This window comes from Ambystoma mexicanum, chromosome 2p, assembly GCF_040938575.1.
Source record: "Ambystoma mexicanum isolate Mex_15411 chromosome 2p, UKY_AmexF1_1, whole genome shotgun sequence".
NCBI classification, from domain to species: Eukaryota; Metazoa; Chordata; class Amphibia; order Caudata; family Ambystomatidae; genus Ambystoma; species Ambystoma mexicanum.
Genome location: NC_090923.1, coordinates 602520924 through 602544092, shown reverse-complemented (window position 1 = coordinate 602544092; position 23169 = coordinate 602520924). Strand labels below are relative to the sequence as shown.

At 45.1% G+C, this 23169-nt stretch overlaps 1 protein-coding gene across 3 annotated transcripts in view; it reads right to left on the bottom strand.

Moving 5' to 3' along the window:
* LOC138566601 (hyaluronidase-3-like) overlaps positions 1-23169 on the bottom strand; it is a 285449-nt gene that overhangs the window by 5535 nt on the left and 256745 nt on the right. For all 3 annotated transcript variants that reach the window (XM_069644121.1, XM_069644122.1, XM_069644123.1), the window contains one exon: positions 6438-6527. In XM_069644121.1, the coding sequence (XP_069500222.1) occupies positions 6438-6527 (90 nt within the window). The remainder of the gene's footprint in view (positions 1-6437; positions 6528-23169) is intronic.

Sequence of the window (23169 nt, the reverse complement as noted above, 5' to 3'; positions counted from 1 at the left end):
CCATCGTCGAGCACTTTAAACAGTTCCACTCGTAACAACATTGCCTAAAGCTTCCTGGGGAGAGAACCTCCTGCAAGAATGTCTCTATTATGTCCACATGCGATCAATAGTTTTGGCCCTGTTGGCTTTAAAATGCACCCCTTTGTCAAAAATGTCCTTAGGACTTTCAGACGGACTATACAAAAGGTTTTTTGACAGTATGGAAGAGGATGTAGTGGGTGTAGTGGGCAAAACGGAAAGTTGGCCACATTCTGTGTGTGGCCATGCGGATTCTTGTTGTGCACCATACATGTTGATTTTTGGTAGGAAGGCACCCAAATTCTTAGTAAAAAAAATGGACGACGTTGAAGAAAATGAAACTGACTATTTTGGCGGGTCACAGGAAAAACTGCCCATATCCTATTTTGAAATGAAGTAAAGTAGTTGTAAGAGGACAGTCAGACTCTCATAATGGCACTCACTTAAAGTCGGGAGATAATGTCACGTGCTTGGGGATGAGCAGCCTAAATACCTATCAAAATGTTGGTAGTCATCAGGAAATCCAGGTCCAACTTCTCTCGGATGCACTTGACAGGGATCAGGGCACTGTATATATCGGGGAAGCAACAGTCACAATATACTGTTTCCCACAAGGCTGCCACATGGCGGGTTTGGGGCACTCAATACAGTTGCACTTTGGGCAGCGCTGACAGTGGGTGGTAGTGACAGAAGACGACACAAGCAGTGGGTGCTGCCAATAGCATCCTCCTAAAAAAAAAATGGTTGAGGCAATGCACTTTTTTAAAAAAAATAATACAATTTGTTTTCAAGACAACAAGTCTCTCGCTGGTGGACATATTAATAAAATCAATGCAGCAGTATCATACTAGCCAATGATGAAAACAGTTACTAATTAGAGACTCTAAAGAGGGGAGGGGAATTAATATTAAAATGGGGGACCCACCTAAATCCACGGGAATTAACAAAGCTGCAAACCAACAGGGAGAAAATAGACCCAAAAATTAACTTTTCCATCAACACAAATGGGAGCAAGGCCAGGAAGAAACTGTTACACATTATGTGTACACGTCATTTAAGTCCGCAGATAAACAATCATGCTGTAAGTGTTTGCCTTTCTGCCTGAAGGACACTGTATTCCCAGAACGGGCTATAAGATCTTGAATCTAGTCACCCTACCTGGGCCTCTGGATACTATTCCAATGTCTCAAAACTTGCTTGAAAGAATGTTGGAGCCCTGTACATCCATTTTCCCATGAAAATCGTGAATTTGGGTTGTTTAACTGTGACGGATATGTTCGCAGCCAAAATGACCGTAACCGTTTTGACCGAAAATACGCATTTTAATGTGTGCCCTCTTCTTCCCATCCACGTATCTTGGGGACACCCTCCAACCCCCGTCGCCCACCTATCCTCCCCCCACTTACACTGTCGGATGTGCAACACTCTCGTAAGCTGCTCTCGGTCTCCTGTTGGAGGCTGAACAAGGGTAGCCTTGTTCAACCCGAAACAGTGTCCTCTCCTACAACGTCATTCCTTCCACTGATGTGGAACGGCGCCGCAGAGTCCCTTTTTTAATTTTGGCTTAATTCATCGGTAAGCGGGGGGCACCTTCGCAAACCCTGCTCCCCTTGTTCGTTACAATGGCACTGTATGGTAAATATGTTCGTATTTTTCTACTGTACGTGATTTTATTACAGCGGAAATTATGACATATTTACCATACAGGATTTTTTTATACATCATTTTGGGTACTTCCGAAATTGAATGACAGGGCATGCTTGGCAGCAGGCCAAGAAGGGTCACAGTCTGTATCATTGGAGAATACCTAACACAGAAAGGTCCAGGATGCTGGACAAATTAGGGTAACTTTCTCACAGCTCCACAACATTTGGACCATGGAAACCTCCCCCGTGCGACCAGCTCAACAATCCAATGCCGAAACACTGCCTCAGGAAGCGCCTACAAGACTGGCTCAACGTTGTTTTAGCCCCAAAGACAAGCATAAGGTACTGTGTAGAGGCATTTGGGGCCCATAGTGACTTAAAGTCCTGTCTCTGCCTTTTTCTTGCAAGACATATGCTTTGAATAGTGAGACTCCTGCAATTGATTGCCTGATGACCATTGCTCAAGTACCAGAATGCCATCTATACCAGTTCTGCATTTTCTGTGTTCTATCTATAGGGGTGGGTTTATGTTTGTGTTTTTAGGAATTGTTTGCATTTTTGATAGTTAAATGAAAGTATATATATTTATAGAACCTTGATCGGGCATTCTTTTATTTTGTACTATTGGGTTGCTATTGTTATCACTTCACACTTATCCTGAGAGCATAGCCCGCCCTTGTGCTATAGTCCCACAAATGTCAAAGGAGGTATACCCAGCGGGCAGTGTCCATTTTATCTTTATGATTGGATCACTGCTAGTTTAGTTGTAGTGTGGGCTGAGTAGTTGGTTTAGCCACTACTGATACATGTACACTTGCAGAGCAGTCATCATTTCGTCACAAGGAAAAGATTACATGGTAAATAAATTACATAAGTGTGGAGGTTTCGAGTTGCCATTCGAGAAAGTTGAGGGGAGCGGCCATCATATAGAAAAACAATTTGAGTGTGACGAAGGATACAACTATTTGAGCCAGAGGGATGGTTTGGGCTCTTAGAAGTGACTATAGCCAGGAGCGCAATAACTTTTGGTGAGGTCTGAACCCCTACTCAGGCGAAGCCTTCTTTGTTACGTCAATGAGGCAATCTTCCCTCTTTTGGGGAACAAGGCAATCTAGGCCGCAATGCCAACATGGTGAAGAATGAACTGGGTAGATCACGGGACTGGGATTCATTGGACAGAGCGCTCAGGAAAGTTATGCAATCATTGAAACGGGTGCAGATTTTGGATGACCCCTGGAGGTGAATCCCCATAAATCCCCCTTCTGCATTGACTATTTTCCTGATCTCGAGGAGGATTCTTGCTGCAGTGTTGTCGACTGGGGTGGGGTGCATAGCAGCAGCTCATCACATGCGTATGGTGATGGACTTGGTTTCAGCTGATGGGTGGGGGCTGCAGAATGTTGTTGGTCCCTTCCCAGGCAGTTGTTTGGAGACAAGTATTTTGTTGCCCACATAAAGCAGGCAGTTTATGAAGTCTGTGGTCTGTCTGTTCATCAGGTGGAATAAGGGTACAGCTGAGGACCCTTTGTGTTTTGGAATGCCTTGAAGGCGACAATTCAAAGAACAACACAACCTTCTGCCTCTGGCGCAAATAAGAGTAGGATGAGGGAACATACCTTGCTGGAGTAAGAGTTTAAAACAGAGTACTAAGCCTAAAATAAGGCTTGCTCAGTGGGACTTAGGCACTCTGAGCCACCAGCCCTGGTTTCAGGAGTTTGGTTTATTTCTCACAGATGCTCTCTCTGTCACCCAATTACCATGCAAGCTTTAAAGGGGATTGTGGGGGCACTCTAGACTCCACTATCATCAGATCCAGAGCTCTGGACCAATGCACTATGTTGGTTGCTCCACTGGATCAGTGTGACACAGGCCTACCGTCATCTTGGCAGGATAGTATAAGTGTACCAGTGCTAGAAAAAGGCAATCACACTGATCAGGTAACTACTGAATACTGCCGATGTTGGACGCACCTGCTAAGATCTTTGCCAGAGTCCTATTGGAAGAGCTGGGCGATTGGGTAGAGTCCAATAACATCAGTCCAAGTAACCAAACCGGTTTTAGGAAGATATTCAATACCACGACTAATGGACTGGCCCTGGTCACTATTGCGCAACAGGCCTGGATGATTCGTAACATCCCTGTGTATGCAGTCTTTATTGACTTTAGAGCGGCTTTTGACAGTTGATAGGGGCAGAATGTGGAGGCGGCTGCGCAGTTGAAATATTCCTCTAGGCCTGTTGAAAATATTCTCTTTGCACGAACACACTAGGGTCAAGGTCCGCCTAGACCAACAAGGTGGCCTGACTAGTTGGATACCCACCTCGAATGGGCTTAAGCAAGGGTGCAAACTTGCCCACATGCTGTTCAATCTCTATCTTCTATTCCCCCGAAATTGGGGAATGTTTCATTGCATTAGATGGGCTATGCAGACGATATTGTGATATTCGATCTAACTCCGGGTGCACTGCAGTCTTTGATGAGTTGACTGAAAAGTCACGCTGACCTAAATTCTCTCAATGTGAACCTCACTAAAACCAAAATTATGATCCTGAGTCCCATGCATAGGAAGATAAAAAGGTTGACTTGGCATATGGCTGGGGAGGCAATGAAGGTTGTCCAAGCTTATACATATTTGGGAGTTAACCTGGATTCTAAACTTCATGGAGCTACCCACTTGGAACAAGTTAACATCAAGGCCTCACAGATAGTCAGCACTATTGGTTCTTTTGCTAATAGGGGTGGGGTGGGGGTTACTCACTTGACGTTTTGATCAAGTTATACCAAACTAAAATCTTACCCATACTTTTGTATGGGGCTGAGATGTGGATTTTTGGGAACTGGAAGGGGTTGATTAATATCGAGACTGCCATTGGTAAATGACTTCTGAGACGTCATTTTTACACCTCAATGGAAATGATATATTTGGAATTTGACATCTTACCGTGTTATGCCAAATTTCACCTATGTTGTCTGATGTTGTACTGGAAACTTATTAATGCCCCAGAAAACTCTTTGAGCAAATTGACACTTGGGGTGTTAAAGTCCAGAGCATGCCTGAAGACTGCTAGTTTTATTGCAAAAATCAAGTTGATTGCTGACAGGCGGCTCAAGTTAGCCCTGGAAAATGCAATGTCAATGTCGCCCAACCAATTTTAAAAAACAATTAAGGCTGTTAAATTTCAGCAGCCCAAGGAGCAATTGATAGTCAACCTGTCCACGAAATCCAATGCCACTGTATTTGTTGACTATATCCAGGATCAGGAAGTTTTCCCATGTTATATCCATCATTGTTAGGGTAATTCTGGGGTTTGTGAGTACATCAGACTGAAATGAAATACTGAGAAGTCTCTTGAGAGCTCAGGTGCTTGGTTTAATATTCAAATTATAGATTTTGCTGGCTAAATGGCAAAATGCTACTAGAGTCGGTTAAACGGCAATTTACTGTTTATCCATCATTAATGTTGCTTAGGCTGACGGCCCTTAGAGAATCAGGTCTGTAGGAGAAATTGCCCGCCCAGGTACTTCCTGAACGGCTGTCAAGAAGCTTGTATTGTTAATTTTGCCATCCTATGGAAACGAATTATAATTATTCTTGATATTTTGGTTTGATGAGATGTGTTTGTGTGATGTTGACAATTTTTATTTTGTTTCAGAGAAGATTGTATTTTGTTGTTGGGTTATTCTGTGTTTCTTTCATGTTTTACTGTGGACATTAGCTTTTAAAAATGTCTGTATGGCATTAACGTTTACTTTTTTTGTTAACTGTTTAATACGGACAGTAAAATAAAAAAATAAATATACTCCACTATCATCATCGAGCATTAGGAATGCTCGGTCAGCCATGATCTGCAACCTTTACTGGATCCAACATTGCATCTGCACCCTTCCCACCAGCCTTCCATCAGGGCAGACCTAGGAAATCCCTGCACCACAAAGGGCAATGCATTGCAATATGCCTGCTATGTTCCCTACCTTGGTTTCAGGCTTCACAAGAAGGGATGCACACTCTGCAGGGTGGTCTGTTCCTGCAGCTGTTTTGTGAGAACCATTTCCTCTCTACAGCCATGATAATGGTCTAAAAAATATAAGTGTGTTAATCTGTTTAACACTCCTTTTATTTAAAAGGTATCATGGATAAATGTGCATTGTGGGTAGTGTATTTTATTGTACTTGTCATTTGTATAGCACCTTTTACCATTATTATAGTCTCAATACGCTGTTAGTGGGAACACCCTATGAGAACCAACGTTCAGAGTGTTGGACGTCATGGAGTACGATTAGGATGCTTGTGTGCATTTGGCCAAAGAAAAAAGGCTTAGCCGGGCTGGCCATGCTCCGGTAGAGAAGCAAGTTAATTAAGTGGTTAGTGGTAGTAGTAATAGTAGTGGTTACTTTACTGCATTGTTTAATTGATTATGTGGTGTAGGTTGTGATGGCCGGAAGGCCTATATTTGCATTGCCGATGTCTAGCTTGGACCTCCAGCCATCTTGGCTGCCCCCCCACCCCATCGTATGTAAATCTGGTGGAAAAGGTGAGGCACATTCACCAATTCAGTTACACACTAGGGTGGGCATGCCCGACACGAAACTCTTTTGGCGGTGCCCTTCACTCACCACAATGCTGCTGTAGGCATCCAACCACTTAGCTCTCACCGGCCCTGGAGAAGGTGAGCAGCACAGAGCCGCACCAAACATGTCAAAAACACTGGCTACGTTTTAATACTGTTCTCGGATATTCTGAAGCTTGGGAGACGTTTCGGACAGTGTACTCACATATGAGCTGGAGAAGGGGTTACCGCCCCACAGCACTACTCCGGCAGCTCCCATTGCAGCGCTTTCTCCGATGGTGTGCACCAAATCCACCTAGGGTCGAAATCAGAAACGAGTCATTCACAGATGATTTTTCTTCCCTTATAGATTATTATTCATCACATTCTTGCCATTCCTTCCTGTTACACCCTTTTCTTTCTCCCCCTCTCTCCCTCCCACATTACCTTCTAACTGTTCTTTATCCCATACATCTCCATTACTTGCCCTATCTGAACAGGATGGATTGCTCACGAGTGAAATTGATCAACTTGAGCTGTCGTATCTGTAGGTTATTGTGCATAGCGCAATTTAAACGATGGTGTGTGCAGTATTAGACTCGCACCAGCACTGGAATCAACCTACAATTAAATGAATTCACCAGGAAGCATGCAGAACGCTCTGATCCAGCAACACTACCCTAGTAACACTACCAAGCTCCATCTGGAAACTCTGTGCTTAATCCTTCTCCTCAACCAAACTCTGGAATTAAATGCCAAGACATATGCACAAAAACAAGACACCTGACCCTTAGAAAATCCCCACAAAAGTGGCTGTTGACGACAATCGGCACAAGAACAGCACAACATCCTCAGCAGACTGCCACCCACTCCCGGTCGCATCGATGAGCAGGACATTTCTCTGCACAAAATTACACAAACATGCCACAAATCCACACCCAATTCATCATCCGAGGCAGGGGCCATTTAAAGTATGGGGACGCTGATACAGATGACCTTTCCTGGGGGTGCCCGAGCCCCAGAGCACCCGCATACTCGGCGCCCCTGGTCCAAGGCCTTCGCAGCATCGAATTATTGGGTCAGTCTCCTGCCTATCTCTACATAGGAATGGACTGACTTCCTCATGAACGTGAAATGGTCCAGCATGCCTGGTGCCGACCAAGCAGTCCACATAAAATTCATCAGCTAAGGGCTACAAGGAGATAGGACTACCGGGTTAGTATCCCTCCCCACCCCTAAATAGAATTGGACAGAATTCCTTAAAATGAAATGCAGTAATCACCCCACAAGGCACAAACCAAGAAATACAAGAGAACAGACTAATTCCGGTTTGTGTCCCTCCGCCCTTTAAACCAAACCAGAATAAGAAACATCAACTCAGACGAAGCACAGACAATGTAAAATGAAAGGCAGAGCAATTGTAAATACTTTGCCGGTGGAGTTTTCATAATTGCTGTGACTTTCTTTTCTAATTTCCTGAGCACGGGAAACTGAAAACTAAAGTCGCAGCAATTATGAATACTCTGCCGGATGCTGGAGAAATATTCATAATTGCCTGGACTTTCTTAAAACAAAAGGCGCTGCAATTATAAATACAATGTTTTTGTATTTATGATTGCTGTGACTTTCTTTTTAAGTCTCCTGGGCTCCGCCAGCTCGGGGGAGCTCCAGAGACTTGAAACGAAAGCCACGGCAAACATAAATACAACGCAATTGTATTTATTATTGCCTGGACTTTCCCTTTAAGTTTCCTGGGCTCCCCCAGCTCAGGGGAGCCCGAGAAAGTATAACAAAATAACACAAATAAGCACTTACCAGCAGAACACGGCAGGAAGGATCCTGACTGCATTCTGTGCTCTCCGGCTGTAATAAGCAAAAGCTCCCAGTAGGGGACCTTTGCTTCATTATTGCCACGAGAGCAGACCTTAACACAAGCACAGGGGGCTCATTCATTTCACAAAATGGATGCCCCCTAGTGCTTGAAATGATTGACTTTGAGCCTCATTTGCTCCAAATTTTACATAGGAACTTTCTTCAAATATGTTTGATATATATTTTTGATTTTGGCCCATCTTTGAGACAATAATATCTTTGAGTGAACTTCCCCTTTAAGTATCAGGTTGGAAATGGAACTAAGCAAGGAAAGGAGTCGCCCCGATGTGCTATGCACAAGTGAAATGGGACCACTTGCGGTGCTGTAATAAGGAATAATCCTGCTTTTATATATGCCCAAAACAGGTATGCAACTTCTTTTTAAACATGTGAATAAAATGCGCTTTACCACTGCTTTGGAATCAAACAGGCAGCATTATACATTTAGAAACCGGTTTACCCAATCATTCACAAATGACTCCAACTTTGGGTCCTAGTGGTGATTTGGCTTTAACATTCAGAAGGCAAAGGAGTCTTGACAGCATCAACATTAGCACTTTTCAGAAAGACACTTGGCCCTTTTCACCCGAAAGCGTCACTGAAGAGGAGCATGCCCTTGTGACACATTCTGCTTGGCATCTGTACATTATTATAGGATGGAGCAATACAGAAACATTGAAAAGGCCATTGGAAATGCAGCAGGTGGCTTTGGTCCAAGTCACAATCACACTGACCAGCACTTTCTAGCCAACAGGACCCTTCAGGGTAGAGCAGGGCAAACAGAGGGGGTGAGGGCAAGGGGATGCACATTATTAGTGCACCACTAGAAACAAAAAATGTGTTAATAGGGAATGCCCCTGAAGTACAGCTGCTTGTGCCAAGACTCTCCGATACAGTAGTAGGAACTTAAGTACAAAAAGGTGACCATTTGGGAGGCGGGGTTGAATCAAATGGCTCCTTTCACAAGTTGATGGCAACAGTTCCCTCTTAACCACCGTTCCTCCTCCTGATTGCAAAGCCATCTGCTGCCACTCTCTGCTGAGATGCTTTCTGGCCCTCCAGCTGCACAGATCCTCGCACTCCAACTGCTTCTCCAGGCATTTAGGTACAGGGCAAGCACCAAGCCTGGGCAGGCTGGGCAGTGGTCTAGGGCCTTGCTTTTGCATGGGCCTCACATCCCTAGGTCACCTGAATCGCCACACGCATCATGAGGACTATGGATTGATGCAATGTCCAGGAGACTCCTCCACCGGCACATTAAGCTTCCTGTCCTCACCTCACGCTTATTTGCCACAGTTGCAATGTTATCCGTGCCTTTTCTACATTTCCCAGAATGCAGGGTCATACATTTTTATTTCTACAATCTCTTATAGATGTATTACTACCTTTCATCTTTCTCATATAATCTTTTGGATGCTTCAGTACTTTGGTAAATTTCCCAGACAGCAGTAGCAAACCTCCACTTCTCTCACAATGTTTTTTGGATACTTGGTACTTTACTTAATTTCCCAGAAGGTCAATGCAGGCTTCTCTTTAGCTCGCAATATCTTGCAGATGTGATGCCTACATTTACGAGAAAACAGCACCAGGAAACGCTTTCTCTGACATTGTTTTTTTACATGCTTTGGTACTTTGACTATGATTACTAGAATGCAATGTCTCCCTTTCTGTCAATATCTTTTGGGCACAATGTTACTTATACACTATCTCACAAACTCTTATTTTTCTTTGCTTACAGGGTACAGGGTATAACACTCTTTGATACCTCTGGTCCTTACAAAGCCTTCAATGAGTCTCAGCTTTTATTTACCTACATAGGGCATCGCATTACTAATCATCAGTTTCACAGTTTAACAAATACTATTACATTTTCTTCACTCTAGATTTCTTCCAGGTTCATAGGTGCGTATGGGTTCAATCTCCCCTACACTTCCCAGCATACTTTGTGGGAGAGCGCTTATAGGAATGTTGCAAAAGCAATGTTTGGAAGACCTTGCATAGGCACCGTTCATATAGGAGTTCACTACAAATCCCAAGATGCCTTGATTTGATACTTTTATTGAGGTCAGGATTTCGCACCATCACCATGTCTCCAGAGGACATCATCTTCTGGGTCTACAGCACAAGGCTCAGCGTCTTGTGCACACACATATAGAATCACAGCGGCATGGACAACAGTGCCCCCATGATGCACCAGTTTGAGGACCCAACACTTCCTGCTCACAGCATGCAGATTTGCAGTGTGTAGAAGTGTAGACCCAAAACCTGATACGATAAAAACTCAGTGGCTAACCGTCGCAAACATCCAATCCTCCCTGAGGGCAGCTCTGGTGGAGCTCCGTAGCTTCGACGAGGTAGCGGGATTTGCCATCAACTTCTCAAAATGAATAGCCCTCGGTGTGGGCCTGAGCCCAGACGAAAGGGTCGCCCTGGAGAAGCAAAGCCCGTTCCAATGGAGCACCCAAGCAATCCCATACCTGGCGGTCCGGATCCCGGCACAGCCAACAAAAGTCTACCAGGCCAACTTCCCCCCGCTCTTCGAGGAATTGGAGAAGGACCTCACACGCTGGCGGTCGCAGGAAATCTCCCTGCTGGGCCGTATAACGACTTGCAAAATGAACCTCCTTCCCTGCTTCCTATACGCCTGCGCTTCCCTTCCCGTCTCGATCCTCCTTCCCCCCATCATGAAGCTTCAACGGAAAATGATTGACTTTATATGGAAGGGCAATAAAGCGAGGATTCCCCGGAAAACGATGATGGCCAGCGCTAGACTGGGAGGGCTGGGGGTCCCGGACCTCCGCAAGTACCATTTAGCAGCCCAGCTGGCCCACCTCCAGGCATGGGGACTGGCCTCAGGTCGCCCAAAGTGGGTGGACATCGAACAATCTCACTTACCCTTGCCTCTTCGCTTCCTCCCGTTCCTCCCCAACGCCTTGCGCCGGAGTTGGCCAGATGTGCTGATGGCCACGAAAAACTCGATAAAGGCATGGGAGTGGGCCCGCAGATACAGAGGGATCCCAAGTGACCTGAGCGCGCTCTCCCCAATCTTCCACAACCCGGCCTTCTCCCCAGGAGCTCATCCAGCGAACTTCAGGAACTGGGTCGCAGGAGGCCTTGAATCGCTGGGACAGCTCTTTGCAGGAGACTCACCCCTTAACTTCGAACAATGTAAATCCTTCTTTCAGCTAGCGGAGACGGACAGATTCTCCTATGCCCAACTAAGACACTGGTGCTCCAAACCCCAGACCCGGATGGCAGCAGCTTGGCCTCTCACTCCCTTGGAACTCACAGCGGCTGACCTGCCTGCCCGAGGGAAGATTTCCGCCCTCTACAAGCTACTGCTGGATGACCCCCTTCTCTCTAAACCCTCCTACATGTCCCTGTGGGAGACGGACCTGGGTCATGATATAGAGGACCAATCCTGGGTGGATATCTGGACCAGGACGCGCACTACATCCCGCTGCATCACCAACCGGAAATGCACCCACAAACTGCTTTTGCGATGGTACTACCCCCCTTTACGTCTTCACCACTTCCAACAAGCCCTGGACCCTCACTTCTGGCGTCTATGCGGCCACTTGGGATGCTACTTCCACATGTGGTGCACCTGCCCTAAGGTAAAGGAGCTTTGGACCCAATGCCTCACCACTATAAAAGACATCACCCAAGTGACCATTCCGCTAACTCCCGAACAGGTCCTTCTTGGGATCCCACACCCGGACGCTTACCCGAGAACGGGGGGGAGGGACACGCTGATCACTCAACTCTTGCTGGCTGCCAAAATTACGGTAGTCCGCACCTGGAAAACTGCAGAAGGCCCCCTCATGCCCCTATGGTGGATCAAACTCTGGGACATCCTAATAGCTAAAAAGGTCACAGCAGCTAAGGCGGGCAGACTATCGTTTCTTGGACGTCTGGGCCCCGGTCCTAGACTATGCCAGAAATATCCGGCGCTCACTTTTAAGCCACGCCTGATCGCGAACGCTCTCCATTCTATGGGGGACAGCTCGCCGCCTGGCGGAATGGAATGAGGCCCGGGAACAATGCCTTCTGCAGGCGTAAGGGTTGGGGGCCGGGGGCATTTCAAATGTCACATGTTGTCTGTAACAAATGTAAGTTTACCATGCTTGCTCCTGTGCACTGTTAATAAATAAACAAGTTAAAAAAAAAACTCAGAGTCAATGCACGTTGCCGGAAAAGCATGCAAATGTGGTGTGGGGGGGTCAGTTAAACAGCTCTGTATAGCAGAAAACAAATAACACCACCTCGTGTTTAACAAAGTTACAGCTATTATACACAAAATCAGATAAATTACATAGTTACACATAACAGTTACGTCATCCCACAATCCCCATTGGCTAAACCCTACTCAAAGAACCGAAACATCCCCTATATTCTCTAACGCCAATAGATGAATTTACTAAACACAATCCCCTTTTCACGTGGTCTCATTACATAGTCAGTCATGACATCCTGAAATATAGTTGGTCTGCTATCTTAAACAATTGTTAACAGTTGACTCGACCCATTTGTCAGAGAAACTTTATCCCAGTCTGTGATGTGTATAACCTGGATAAGATCCCATAAAAGAGAGGGAGAATTGAAGACGGTGGACATTCCTTTGATCACACAATAGCCTCCTCATTAACCCAGGCAAGTTGGTGTCCCAAACTGTTCCTTCAGCATTCCTTCGCAACACTGCATGTGACATCTATCTTAATTCACATGGCCTTCCTAGCACATAACCTGCTTATCTTCCTGGGAACCCAAATGGAATCATAAAACACTGATCAAGCTCTGCCCTTGAGCATCCACTTTATGTATTTATTGACTAACCCCAAACAGACCCTTGCAACCTAACTGGACCCGCTGGCCATTCAATAAAGAAGTGTGTCCCTCGCCTCTACACATCCATCTAACCATGAAAACAAACCTAATGGCAGTTCATTCCATCCTCACCTCTAGGAACTATTTGGCCTGCTATCGCCATCTACCCGATGTGTTCTGCTTCCTCCTCCTCTCCTGACCATAGTCATCCAAACACTCGTGGAGGGAAGGAAACTCAACCACTGCAAGCCAGAAACTCGGCAGCCTAAGGCTCTAACTAAGCCTGTAATCTTCGAGAAGGCTTTATGTAAAGACGGCAGAAAGTATGTACATATTTAACCTATGTCACCATGTGTCCACTTCACAAGTTTACTGCATCCCCCTACAACCACCCTCTGTACCGAAAAGTCCTTTAGAGCCAAAAAGTGTGTTCTCACTCACAAACACTGATTTCCTTGCAGCTCAGTTGTATGCGCTACAATGTGGTACCCCACAAAATGACATTGCGATTACATTGTTGCTTGTTATGGTGCTACATGATGTAAACGAACATGTATTCAAAATTAAACACAGTCACATATACACTGAATATCCAAACTACACAGAATACACGCTAACTGCAACATTACTGTGTTTAAATGAGATGCGCCGTGCACTAATGCAACGTACGTAGCGTAAACCTCTTTCCCCTATCAGGAGGCTGTATGTGCATCCCAAAATCAAAAGGATCCCACAAATAAGCTTCCTTCCCTTTGAGGCGATCATTGGTAAATCAGTAAAACAACAGACCCTTGGTTTTATTACAGACTAAGACTGTGTACTAAATAGGAGACGGTTTTCTTTAGCCTGTGACAAAGAACACAATTGGGAGGCAACTCCGCCGGTATGGCAGATACACAAGTAACTTTAATAAGTGCATAACAGTTGAAGATTCAACAAAAGGTGAGCATTCAGGATGTGTGACTCACAAATGATTGAGAAACAAGTATAGAGGGGCACCTGATTAATGGAGGTTTAAAATGACATCATAAGTGTCCCCCTATTGATAGATTAAAGCGATAAGTCTCTCTTGTTCAAAGAATGTCAGACTAATGAAATGAAGACCCTATAGGGAGAATGTGTAATTACAGACACAGGATGCAAAGAGAATGAATTATGTCTAATATTATAGAAAAGTGTGAAAGTGGTCAATAATGATACCACTGAAGAATGAATATATGCCTGCTGCCTATATAAATAACAGAGATGAAGTTGTTATAGGTGTTTTACAGTACTTCTTTTGCATACAAAGTTGAAAACCATGTTTTTAAGTTTAGTTGTTTGTTTTTTTAGAGAGATTGCAAATTGTGGTATACCATTCAGTGTGTGAAAACCAGACCATGAACTAAGCCTGAGTGCCCTGAGGACAGCACCAACAGGATACGCAATAGGGAATATTTGCCTTGCCTATTTTTCAAGAGATATATTTCTATGTTGGTTCTAGAAACACATTGTTGTATCAAGTGTTGGCACATTCCTTTTTTGCCCGTACAAATTGGGAAGGGCATAAACAAGAACGGTGGCTCCGTGTGGAGAATACACCATAGAAAGGCATAAATAAGGTTTCTGACGTGTTTGTTTTTATGCCTCTAGTGAAATGCACACACAATAATATGTGGTCAAGTATGTGTTTTGAACAAATTTATGTGTTGTCTTAACATTGTGTATTTGAATTGAAGATATGTTGTGATAAATATTAAAATATGTATATTTTTTCAACAACTACATGGTTAAGAGCCCTTGTTTTGGGGTAAAAGATGCAAAGGATTAAATATGTATACATCTAGGGTAGCTCACTCGGAGCGGTAAGGGAAGGAAGCTGATTTGTGGGATCCTTTTGATTTTGGGCCTCATTACAACTCAGGCGTTAAGGGTTAACGCCACCGTTAACCCTTAACGCCTGATTCTGATTTTAACGCCTGCTTTTAGCAGGCGTTAAAATCCATGGCGCTAACCTGCCATGGTGCTAATTACGCCGCCGTAATTTACGGCGGCGTAATTAGCGCCTTCCCCACTCCCATTATGCCCTATGGGGCAAAAATGGGAATGGGGAAGGGAAAATGGGAAATGGGGATTTACCGCCCCACTCACCTTGGAATGGGGCGGTAAATCCGCCATCCACCATGGTGTAAACGGAGTTTACACCATGGTGGTAAAGTTGGTGCACTTAGCACCAAGGTTGTAATGAGGCCCTTTGTGTTTAATCATCCTCACCCACTCAGCCCCTAAAAAGAGGATCATTGCGGCTCATGAAAATTTGATGTATGTGCATCCTAACAAGTGCTATGAAGTACAGTGGTTCCAGGGCACACTACTTTATGGATATGGCACTCCCTTCTCAGATTCTCAGTGTGGAGAGTTGCATTACTCAGGATTCCAGAACATACTAGCTTCAGGGACTTGCAGCTCCCAGTATCATGGCATGCAGGGTTGCAGCGGTCAATGGGTACACATTGCTTTGGGGCTACAATAGACATTACAACTTCAGTTAGCCGCGCACACCCTGAAGGGTTCCCTAGGTCATAGCTTTTCAGGTTCACAATAAGTCCAGGGACACAGCTCTTCCAAGATTATAACACAGCAGAACAACAGTACTTCCAAGGTTACATCTCTTCAGGCTCCCGAGATGGCAGTATGACGCACCTTGCTTCAGCTCTACACTGTTTCTCCCTCCTCTATTCAAACTTGCTGTTTTGATACTGATGCTCCTAATGTCAGAGAACTTTACACATCCCTTTAGCCTCCCATTTGGTTTACAGTTCTTGATCCCAGCCTCTCTTCTTATCAAGCCCTGTGGGCGTTTCTCATCCCATGACCAGGGAATTCTAGGTGATAAAGCTGGATGGCCATTTTGAATTTCCAAACTACGGTGTGGTCTTGGATGACCTCAGATCTTTCTCAAAGGGAGTCTTCTCTTAGTATCAACATTGTATGCATTTTCCATGGGTTGTGGGCACTGAAACAACAAAGCTAAGTAGGTTCACAGCTTGCCTAGTGTTAACTATTTAAGCAGTCATACAGTAGATGGTTGGTCACACATATCTAATCCCTTCAGTGCTTAAAAGCCGCCTGCCCCATTCTCTCTGGATTGGCTTCAGTGCAGGACCGTGAACCAGAAAATTAATTGAATGCCAAGAATAGAAAGAGAAAAGGGGGCTTGGCACTCATGCATACAGGCTTTGGCTTCATTCCTCACCAGCATCCTGCTCCTCATTTTTTTCTCCATCCATATCGAAAGAATATTAAAAAGGGGGTTGCCAGAGAAACTGGGTCCAAGGACTACCAACACAAGAGTGACTACTGTGCATAACCTAAACCTACAGGTATACACCCGTCTCATCAGCAAGATTCACAGGAATACTTTAAGGGTTGACAATTTTGATTGGGTTGGGGGAGGACTATGTGTAGATCCATTTTTGAACCCAAATGTGTTTTTCAGAAGGGTTTAACCAAATTAGGCACATGAAGAGAACAATCATGGAGTAATAACTACAGAGTGCCCGAGTAGCCCACACAGTTGCCACACAGATGGCATCTATAGGGGCAGGCTGTATTAAACTGCCTGGGTTCTCACAGCCTGAGCATTGATCCTTTAAGAAAGTGCAATCCGTACCCGAGCACTCGCTGTGCAATAGAGGCATTGGAGGAATGCTTGAAGATATATAACCATATTTAAGCAATAAGCCCCTAGCTCGGGGGGCGTTACCACTTCAAGTAAAGCCCCTGAGCCCATAGTTACAGGCCCCAGTGAAGGGCACATTGCTATTAGTATCCTGGCATGTTGTACCGGGATACTAATAGTTTATATGTTGCGTTTTGCAACTTAAATAACAACAAACATATAAAATGGCCGCCATGGATCAGGGAGAAGTGACTATATGTAGTCCCTTCTCTCTTTCCATGGTTGCCTTGCTGACGTCGGAGCTGTGCCAGGAGCACTACTATTCCCGGTGTAGCCAATGGATGTGGAAGCAGAAGGATAAGTGGGGAAGGGGTGAGTGTTGCCTTTTTGTCTGGAAAAGGAGGTTGGGGGTTGGGACGCGGGGTGCAGGGAAGCGCCCTTACCTGCAGAACCCGACGAAGGAAGATGGCGGGCTTACGCTCCGAGGAGGCTTGGAGCAGGGCTGTACGGTGTGGTAAAGCTCCCGCTGCGAGCCTCCTCAATGGCTCAAAATACACCACCCCTCCCCACCCCCCGCCAGGGTAGCAATTAATAATGATGTGCTCTTATATAGCACTTGATGCTTCTCCAGCTTCTAAGCACTGTAATGACAGGTAATACCCATTTATTGAATGGTACTTCATTGCTCGACCTCGAAAGGAGATCTTTGCCACGGAATTCAAACTTTCCCTCATGTCAGACACCAACGCTTTACATCTGTAGCTATCCGCCCTTAGCAGGTCAGGATAAGCATGCGCAACTTCTGCATGTCCATCATGTTCCCCATGTAGAATGGAACAGCTCGGTCAAAATCCAGGGTATGCCTGTTTATCTCCACTTCTGGGAAAGTATTTGGATATAAAGAAGGCAAAAAACACTTCGATCATAAGGAAAGCTGACAAAGTTTTATGTAAAAAGGAGATGTGTGTGGAAAACATTGTGTAAAAAAAACTGTAGACCGTATTGCAGCGGGTGGAGCCTCAATCTAGCTAAATGAAAACGTATTGTGAACTTTAATAAGATAATAAACTCCGTGAAGGGTCCAGACACGAAGAAATAAATACAAAGCTCTTCAGAATTGCAATTACAATAATGTTATTCAAAGAGAAGCAATGCTTATTAGAGGCACCCGTCCGATTTGGATTGTGATGTACAAATTGGACAACGCTTCCAAGCACAACATAATGCCCTCTTCTTATATGGTTTTCTTGTGGACTGTTTTTTAGTGGCTTGAATCATGGTGAGGTTCTATATGGAAAGGCACAACAGTAGTTCCCCAAGTACCAGGGGCCAACTCAACTAATGAAGACAAGACAGAGGAACACAATGCTGCTCCTGGAGAAAAATGAATTGGAAGAGGACGTGGGGAGACTGGTAGGTCCAACAAGCCTGAAAAACAAACATTATTTGGTGAATCGGGTGCCACCAAAATCTCATGAGGGACACTTCCTGAAGCTTGTAACAGTATTGGGTGGAAGCTTCAGAGAGCAGAAGAAAAGAAATTACTCCTTCAAGTCGAACAGGGAGAGCTTCTTTGTCCAGCCAAATAAACACATTGAATGCTGTGGTGATAGAATTTAGGAAAATGCTGGAGACCTAATAGAGTTTAAAATTAAGTTTTAATTTTGGAATAAAATAGTGGGCTGGGATTTAGAAATAATGAGGACAAACGGATGCGTATGTTAAAGCCACCTTCTCTCATTGGTTTTGATTCCAGTAATTTAACATTCACAACAATGATTAATTTCAGTTTGACTAAAGAGATCTCCCATGTTTCTCCCTGCTAAGCAGCATCACACTTACATTTCACCGCAGAGTAGCCAAGGAATGTGGTTCACTATATCCTTTGCCGGGTCCCTTTCAGCCTGCGCACTTTCTGCCCTTCCACAGATTATAGGTTACCTTTATTCAGGATGTTAATGGCGTTTCCCATTTTTGTCCCCATGCCTCTTCATGCCATGCAGTGTTGATAGATCAGAGAATTATGGGTGGTTTGTTCTGAATGAATTTCCCAATGGCGGATCTACCGTTGGTGCATGAATTATACTGCACACACCATCATTTTAATTGTGCTCTGTGCCATAATCTACAAATATTACAGACGGCTCCCTCTTTGCTTCATCCACGTGAGACACACTATTTTCCACTCTGTGCTCTGCTGCATCATGGGAATAACTCACAAAAGTACCACGGTTTGGTGAAATCACACAAAGAGCTTGTTTACGTGTGCTTTTACTGATCAATGCAATTTTCTACCTTAATCCAAATGAGGTGAAATATCTAGAATTGGTATTGTGAGAAATTGGGTGTCTCACCCACCAGTCCACAGGGATCTGCCATTGAGATGGCCAGAACATGGCCATTGCTTTTGGAACCAGTTCCTGGGGGTGGACCAGTGCGTGTGGATCGCCCTGGTCCACCCTCAGGTGAGGGGTCTTTGGGTGAGGAGGAGTGGGACACCAGAGGGTGAAATGCGGCATCCCCTTCCCTATAGCACCTTTACCCCATCCTACGAGGTAGGATATTTAGGAACTATTCCCCTCCCCTTTTACAACACAAACACTTTCTCATAGACAGCCTGCTATGAGAGAAAACAGACTATCACCCAAGCAGTATACCTGACGTCTCACAATAAAATGGTCAGGCAAGGACTGACCATCACACACACCTGACTTCCATTAAGCTTCCCCACACAGATAAAAGGCAGAGCATGAGAGCACACTCTGGGCAAGGCAAAGCACACAAGGAAACAGCAGTTTCGAAACAGCAGCTGAATGAGAGAATAAAGACAGCAAAACAGAAGGGGATCTCAAGGAAGGAAGTTCCTTTGACCTTTTCGACAATGAACCGTTACATTTCGGAACCCTCGAGAATAGCAAGTGTAAGATCAGGAAACCAGGCTGAAGAATCCTGCATTGTGTGTCGGAGATTCCCGGGCCCTCCCACGTCAATAGTCAATGCGGGGAGAAGCACGAGCCGCTGTGGTACCGACCTTGGCTCCAAGAACAAAGCAGCATCAGTGAAATCAACACAGCCAGTGAGTTGGGGAGACCGATACAAGACCGGTCTGTGTTGAAGCCAAGGTTGCAATCAGCAACATTGTATGGCCAGCGCTGGAACGAACACTGTTAAAACACGTGTGATAAGGGATGCAAGTAAAGGTGAAGTGCTGAATGATTGAACTTTCAAAGAAAGATATAATACCTTTGACAGAGTGGCCTGGCACCACGTGGGTGCTCAATCAAAGGTCTCTGTAAGGTATCCAGCTGAAATGAATTGATTATTTATATTGCGCCTATAAACAATGTGTTTCAAAGCGTGAGAAGTGGCAAAAGTGAGAAAAAGGTTATATCAAGAAGAGAACGAGTAATTGTGAATCAAAGTGGTCCTGCGACGGGTTGAGCAGAATCCTGCGCACTTTCGAAAGCCTTAGATTTTTAAAGTAAAGAAAGCTTGGAAAAGTAGATAAATTTGGTCCAAGCCCAGCAGAGGGAGATCAATTGAAAGCTTTGTATTAAAGTGGGTCTGAGTCCAGCAGAGGGGGCCCCGTGGTGAATCAAAAATCACCCAAGAAGTTGTATATGTGAAATCCTAAGAAGAAAGGAATTTTAATGTTCGTTTTGTTGCATCAAGCCCTCTGAAATAAGAGACATTGAACGGCAAAGAGACTTTGGCACAGACGGCTTTGATGTTGAGGTTTTGAACTGCATCCTCGTGCTAGAGAAGCCAGAGTGTGTGCTAAGCTTGAGTGTGCTGCCTTGTCCAGTGCTGAAAACGTGGGCAAATGAAGCCAACGGCTTGAACATCCTGACATATCATTTCTTGAACACTTTTCTTTATTGCATAACATTGTTTACCACAATATTTATTTTTAGAAGTAAGTATTGGCAATAGGTTTATTAATATGGGCACTTTTATTTTGACAGACTCGACTAGGACTACGATATTATTTGATGGTCGTAGCTTGCTCCCATCTTTAGATTTAGGATTAGATAGGCATTTTTCAAACCCAATTGAAGTTCAATAAACATCCTTGAACTGTGATCACTTGTGTCTGTCTTTCCGTTTGATACCATGCCTTCCTTGCATATGGTGTCAGCAATGGATGCGACTCAATTGAGACAAATTAGGGAACCCTAACATTTCAGAAGCTTAGTCAAAGAGCCTCAGATCCCTCTATTGCCACGAAAGAATCCATAGGCTTTGATATCTGTAGCAGCAGAGAAGCTACTATCCCTCCAGGGAAAATAGGAATGATTCCCACAGACCTAGTCCTGATACCCCCTGCAGGGTGTTCTATAAGATTGGCTCCAAAATCTGGCCTGGAAGTTCAGTCTGGATGACCTAGCGGGCATCATAGATCCAGACTTCCGGGGAGACATAAAGGTTCTCTTACAGAACGATGGTGAAAATCCATTTGATTTAGTACCTCAGTGGGACAGAATTGCATAGCGAACTCTTGAAAAGGCTCAATTTCCCTGTTTTATAGAGAGTGAATCAGAAGACACTAAGAGAGGTACCTTAGGCTTTGGAGAAGCTGATGAACCATCTACCACTGAGGCAAAGAGGGAAGAAGAACCTACCATATTTCCCGATCTAGCCTTCACACAGCGAAATTATCCAGCACTCGCAGAGGCTTTCTTGCAGTTGATTCCTGAAGTAAAGGGTTAGAGAAGGGAAGTCCCTTCTTCCTACGGCAATGATTACTGTACAGAAAGAAAACCTCCAGAGAAAGCCTAAGTAAAACTCAGTTAGTAATCCCCAAAACACATCCAAAGATCGTGCTAGAGATTGCACATTCTCATTTGACAGGGGGACACTTAGGACAGTCTAAGACCCAGGCGCACATCAGTGGGAGGTTTTACTGGCCAGGCAGAGGCGGACTTAACGGTCGCCAGGCAGACAAATGGCGAGCTGGCCCCTGTGCTAGGCCCCCCCTTCCACACAGCACAGCACCCTTTCTGCTGTGACATCAGTCCAGCTCCTAACAACCCGGGATAGCAACTTTGCCATGGGAAAGGGCGTGGGCACATTCACCCCACCCCCTTTTCTCCTTCTCACCCTCCCTCCCATGTTCTCCCCCTTTTGGATGCTTCAGCAAAGAGGAGCAGCAATCGACTTCCCGCTCTGCTTCCTCCCCCGCCCCCAGAAGGCCCGGTGGAGGGCCTGCGAGCCGTCGGCTGTCAGTGCTCCGCAGGCACGCATATGCATGTGTGGTATCAGCTGTGTGCCAGCGTGCTTTACCAGTTTACGTAGAAGACTGTGGTTCAGGTCAGGGGTGGGCAAAGTATTTACAAAAGAAACAAAATCGGCAACATTCGCCTAACTCGCAAATTGTTCTCGGTGTTAGCTGCTTTGGGTCAAATTGACCTTTGACACGGTTTTGCCTGATGCAAAAAAACATAAAACAATAAATTTCTCTTGAGAAAAATGCATGAAATAGCTGATTTCATTGACCGCGCAAAATGGAGAAGAACATTCATTCTACGGTTTGTAATGGGAGCATTTCTGCCAGCCCTGCTATTGGAATTTCACATTGCAATATATGTATTTGGTTTCTGTAAGGACTAGCATGCATGCAAGTTGCTTCAGAGGGCAAAAGAGGTGGGCGAGGGAGGGAGAAAAGGGTAAGTGGAGGGGATGAATCCATCTTTTGGGAAAGGACATGAACATTAACGGCGCTCTTTGAGCTGTACATTTCAGCCTATTTATTTATTTATGCATGTATGGATGGATGTATGTAAGAGCACAACGGGCTCTTTAATGGGTTTATTAAAGGCAGTTTTGGAATGCCACCCATTCATCCTTCCGCCCCCTTTCCTCACCCTCCGAGTTAGACGAGGCGAGTTCCCTTGTCCTTAGGAGGGGAATGGGGAGTTGACAGGAGGGGGGGTGCTAGGTGTGGGGTGGTAGAACCTATGGGTGCTCTGATTTGCTGCCGTTAGATGCAATGAGCTGTGAGCCAGGTAGAGTGTTCCCGCCAGGGTGCATAATGTTTTTCCTGCCGAGAGCCAGCACCTCCACATGGCTCCCAGTGAGGGAGAGATGGGCAAGCAGATATATGGGCCAGCCCGTGAGTGGTTGAATGAACACGCAGAGGAGCGATGAGAATATTGTAAAGGGCTCTGTAATTTCATACCAACCGCTATACAGATCCGAGGTTTTCACTCTCCAACCCGTGCAGCAAAAGTTTAACACCATCATTCTGCCATTTTGCAATGCATGGCTGCAGTAACGTCTGCACAAATAGAATGACATCACTTTTCTGCTACAAGGACCCCTAAGTTCTCTAGGTTTAGAATATTTAGCATTGAGAGCAAAGCCTGCTGTGGAGGCCCAGCTGTTTCCAGTTAGTCAGACCCCTAGGTAACTGTAATAAAGACAACTTAAAAAAAATATAGCTTTTGTCCCCAAAGTTGGCCATTGTGCACTTGTGACAACAATTAACTCCACCCACCCAAAGCTTTGCCTCCATGACCCGTCCACCTAGGGCCCTATATCAGGTGCTGCCCATGGAGCCCTTTGCCTTAAATCTGCCACTGTGGCCAGGTATCCATGC